This window comes from Lolium rigidum, chromosome 2 (assembly GCF_022539505.1).
Source record: "Lolium rigidum isolate FL_2022 chromosome 2, APGP_CSIRO_Lrig_0.1, whole genome shotgun sequence".
NCBI lineage: Eukaryota > Viridiplantae > Streptophyta > Magnoliopsida > Poales > Poaceae > Lolium > Lolium rigidum.
The window spans coordinates 84680379-84684082 of NC_061509.1; the positions used below are offsets into that span (position 1 = coordinate 84680379).

The following is a 3704-nucleotide window of genomic DNA, read 5'->3' on the forward strand; positions in this document are numbered from 1 at the left end:
TACAGCGGTTGAGGCTGCAGGGGAACGGGGGGCAGCGCCCATCTCAGTCTCAGGTCCAGGCCCAGCATTCAGGTCCCAGATGAACCCCCACCGCCTACTCCATCATTGTACCCTCGCTTTGACCGCTGGTCTCCTCTCCTCCTTGTTCACCCTCTCTCTCTCTCTATCTTGATCTTGATTGATGGCTGCAAACTTCCTGATCGATTCGTCCAAGTTCGTTTCTACATCATTACATGTCACTCTGTCTCAGTTTACTTGATGAATTATGTATCCGCATACAGTTCCCATTTTCGTTAGTACTCCTTTTTTTAGGCAAACGATCGTTACTTACTCCGGTCCTACTTTAGCAGAGAAAATAAACCAGTGCTTTATTATTTTGGGCCCTAATTTACATGAACATTTACGGCCCAAGCAACGCAGACTGGGCCAACCAGCCCATTCCAGTCTTGCGCATCGAAATCCACAAGGTCTGTTCGAGTGAGTTAACAAAACTGCCCAGCTTAGGACACACAGCATCGCCGAAATGGAGGCAGCAAAGTTAGCTGTATACACCGAAACGATTTACAACTTCACAATCAGCACTCAGCAGCCTGTTGCGAGCTTCAGGATGCAGAATACGGGGCGGCGCCCAGGAACGGCTCGAGCGCCGCCAGGTGATGTCTCAGGAAGGTGTACACGGACTCGGTGCTCACCGCCACTATCCGCGCCACCATGCCGGTTCCCTGCGGCAACCAGAAAACGGACGTGCCACATGTTTCGTGAGCCACAATTAGCCGTGGCTGTAGTGATGTGGGATAGGAAGGAGCAGCGACTAACCGTGCGACCGAAGGGACTGCAAGAGGCGATGAGTGGGGGCCTCGTCTTGGTGTGCAGGGGCTGTGGCCTTGCGGCGTAGCGGCCGCCACCAGAGGTGGGAGGACGTAGCTGGACAGACATCATGTTCTTCACTTCGTCTTGCATCTGATCCTGTATGTGCTTCAGCTTTGGTCTGCAAAGGGGATCGTCAACAGCATGGTTTAGATTCAGGCACCCAGGCTTTCAGTAGGCAGATGGTAATGTGGTTAAGCGTGCAGTCTGGTATCCAGCAATCTCATAGGTTCCTAAAAAGTCTACACAAGGCTCCTGGATTGTATACTACAAGCTCCTGGGCGGTTGCACCGTTTACTACAAGCTCCTGGACTGTACTGGTACATTAACATTTCTGAAGATTGTTATTGAAGCCATACACTCTAACAATTGCCCAATGCCAATGCAAAGGAGATTCTCAACAACATGGTTCAGATTCAGGCAGCCAGGCTTTCATAGACACATGGTAATGTAGTTAAGCGTGCAGTGATTACTCCAAGCTCCTGGGCGGCTGGACTGTATACTACAAGCTTCTGGATTGCACATGTACATTTACATTTCTGAAGAGCATTACTGCAGCCATACACTAACAATTGCCTGATGCCAAGTGCAGGAAACCTTAATAGAAAAAGAAACGACTGGTAAAAGGACAAGTATGGTATGTTGTGCCGTTAGGTTTTCAATTAAACAATAATTGCAATTCGGGGAAAAGTAATGCTCCTTGACTGAACAGTATTCAGAGAATTGAACATATGTAGTACTAGAACTTACCCTAGTAAGACAACCATCGCAACAACATTGTATTCCTGCATCCGCTCAGAAATACTGCAATTTGAACCTTGTTCCAATAGAACCTATTCAGACATAGAAAGGTTAACATGTCACAACTTTAAGCATATAAGTAATTAAGGTGGGAATGGGATGAATTGGCTTAATCAGGCACATGCTTGTAGAACGTTCTAAGTTTTTACCGAGTCAATGAACATAGGCTGATTTTCTTCTGAAATAATATGGTTGACGCTCTTGTAGGAGTTGAAGTCCCATATTTCTCCATTTTCATACCGGCCACTTGTAAACCAATCTACAAGGACCAAGTTTGAACTTCCAGAAACATGAAACACTTGCTTCTGGTAGTATCGAGCAGTTGAGAAGCAGGTTACTGGATCAGGAATAACTGCAAAGAGGGCATCCTTTCCAACTGTTGCCTACTGCATGTAACAAATTATCGTTATTTCCTAACAATTAAAGTACTCATCTTAGAAACCAAGGTCCAGAGCCCAAAGATGCATCAATTTCCTTTGAAAAAGCATTACCTCTAGAACCTGCTCAGAACATTTTAACCCCACAGCCTTGTAAACCTGCACATGTACTTGACCATCAGAAAAGAAGCAGAGACTTCCTAGAACATAGCTTTTGCAGTCCACATTTGGTGATTGACTTTGCTCATACATTGACCACAGAAGCATTAGTAAAATGTTGTCGACTTGCTTCAGTAAAATAAGGCTGATATGGTAAAAGCCACGTTTGGCTGCAGGTCCTAGGTTGGAGAAAAAACGGCATTCTCCAGAATATCTCTATGTGTTGTATCCTACTACCTAGCTTGACATGCTCAATATCATGGTAAGCAGGTATGCTGCCATTAATATATAGGAAGATGCTACCCTAGTGTGGCCACGGCTGTGGTAATTCTAGTAGGTAGACAGACACTTAACGCCACGAAGCTATGCATGTTTGGGAGTGTATTGTCAGACATCGTCCACTGATTGACGAATCTACCTGATTGTCCAGTCCAATTGACATCCAGAAACATTACAGGTAGAATCACCTTGGTGGAGGCCTGCGTCGTCATCGCCGCGGTGCACTCGTCGCCGACGCTCACCGTGCAGGAGATCCTATCCCCCTGAAACAACACAACATACTTTCAGAAAAGAGTTCCCTCCTGGCTACAGGCACCACCAGTTGGTCCCATGAGAGAAAAGCGATCGAAGGGAACGAGACAGAAGGCTCACGGAGACGATGCCGCCGCCGTAGGTGAGGGAATAGAGCCAGACGGCGCCGGAGGAGGCGGAGCCCACCTGCCATGCCATGGCGAGGTCAGTTAGGCGAGCCAATCTACTTCCTCTGTGCGCGCGGGGGAGGACGTACGCACCTTGGAGGGGACGATGATCTTGAGCGGGTACTTCGCGAAGCACCGGGTGACCGCCGACCTGCCCCTCACCTTCTCCACCCGCACCACGCCCGTCGCCGTCGGCGCGGCCGGCGTCGCCGGCTCTCCGTCGGCGACCGCGTCCAGTTCCATTACTTCCCCCATGAGTCAACTCGGCTACATTCTCGGCCGCAAAATGGAGGAATAAATCAAAGCCTGGGCCGTGTTGGATTAGGTAGGCACAGTATGCGTTTGCACATATGGGCCGGATTATAGCAGGCCGTCAAGCAGGCCTTAGACTTTTATATTTTACAGGGATTTGTTTTTGGCCACAGGTGCTTGAAAAAAAACTAGTACTTCCTCTGATCTCTTTTAATTGACTCGGATTTAGTACAAATCTGAGTTAATTAAAAAGGATCGGAGGGACTACCTATTTTCCTAAATATAAGAGGGAGTAGTAATTTTTGTTTTCGATAAAAACTATAATAAAATATAAAAAAAATATAATGTTCCTTAGAATACGAAAGAGTGTAATGAATTTAAAATCATCTTTGATTAAATCCAACGAGATCAGGAGGCTTGTTATAATTTCCTCAAGTGTAATATTATGGAGATTAGGCATAGAGTTAAGCCTAGTCTCAAGGAGGGTATGCAAGACTGGATTGACACCTTGTAATTTTTCTTTGGAATTTGTCAATCCGCATGTACATAT

At 46.7% G+C, this 3704-nt stretch overlaps 1 protein-coding gene across 1 annotated transcript; it reads right to left on the reverse strand.

Moving 5' to 3' along the window:
- Positions 1–351: 351 nt before the first annotated feature.
- LOC124686846 (urease accessory protein D-like) lies at positions 352–3145 on the reverse strand. The gene is made up of 8 exons (XM_047220734.1): positions 2996–3145; positions 2856–2921; positions 2672–2746; positions 2160–2204; positions 1818–2051; positions 1618–1700; positions 817–988; positions 352–722 (listed from the first exon to the last, which is right to left on the reverse strand). The coding sequence occupies exons 1-8, from the start codon at positions 3143–3145 to the stop codon at positions 603–605; spliced, it is 945 nt and encodes a 314-aa protein (XP_047076690.1). The 3' UTR covers positions 352–602.
- Between the last annotated feature and the right edge of the window lie 559 nt (positions 3146–3704).

What these genes read in the sequence shown, in the direction of transcription:
- LOC124686846 (XM_047220734.1), bottom strand. Translation starts at nt 3,145, where the DNA reads ATGGAACTGGACGCGGTCGCCGACGGAGAGCCGGCGACGCCGGCCGCG. An exon ending in AGATCATCGTCCCCTCCAAG is followed by an intron (nt 2,922 to 2,995) that starts GTGCGTACGTCC and finishes ATGGCATGGCAG; the next exon opens with GTGGGCTCCGCCTCCTCCGG. An exon ending in GCAGTCCCTTCGGTCGCACG is followed by an intron (nt 723 to 816) that starts GTTAGTCGCTGC and finishes TGGTTGCCGCAG; the next exon opens with GGAACCGGCATGGTGGCGCG.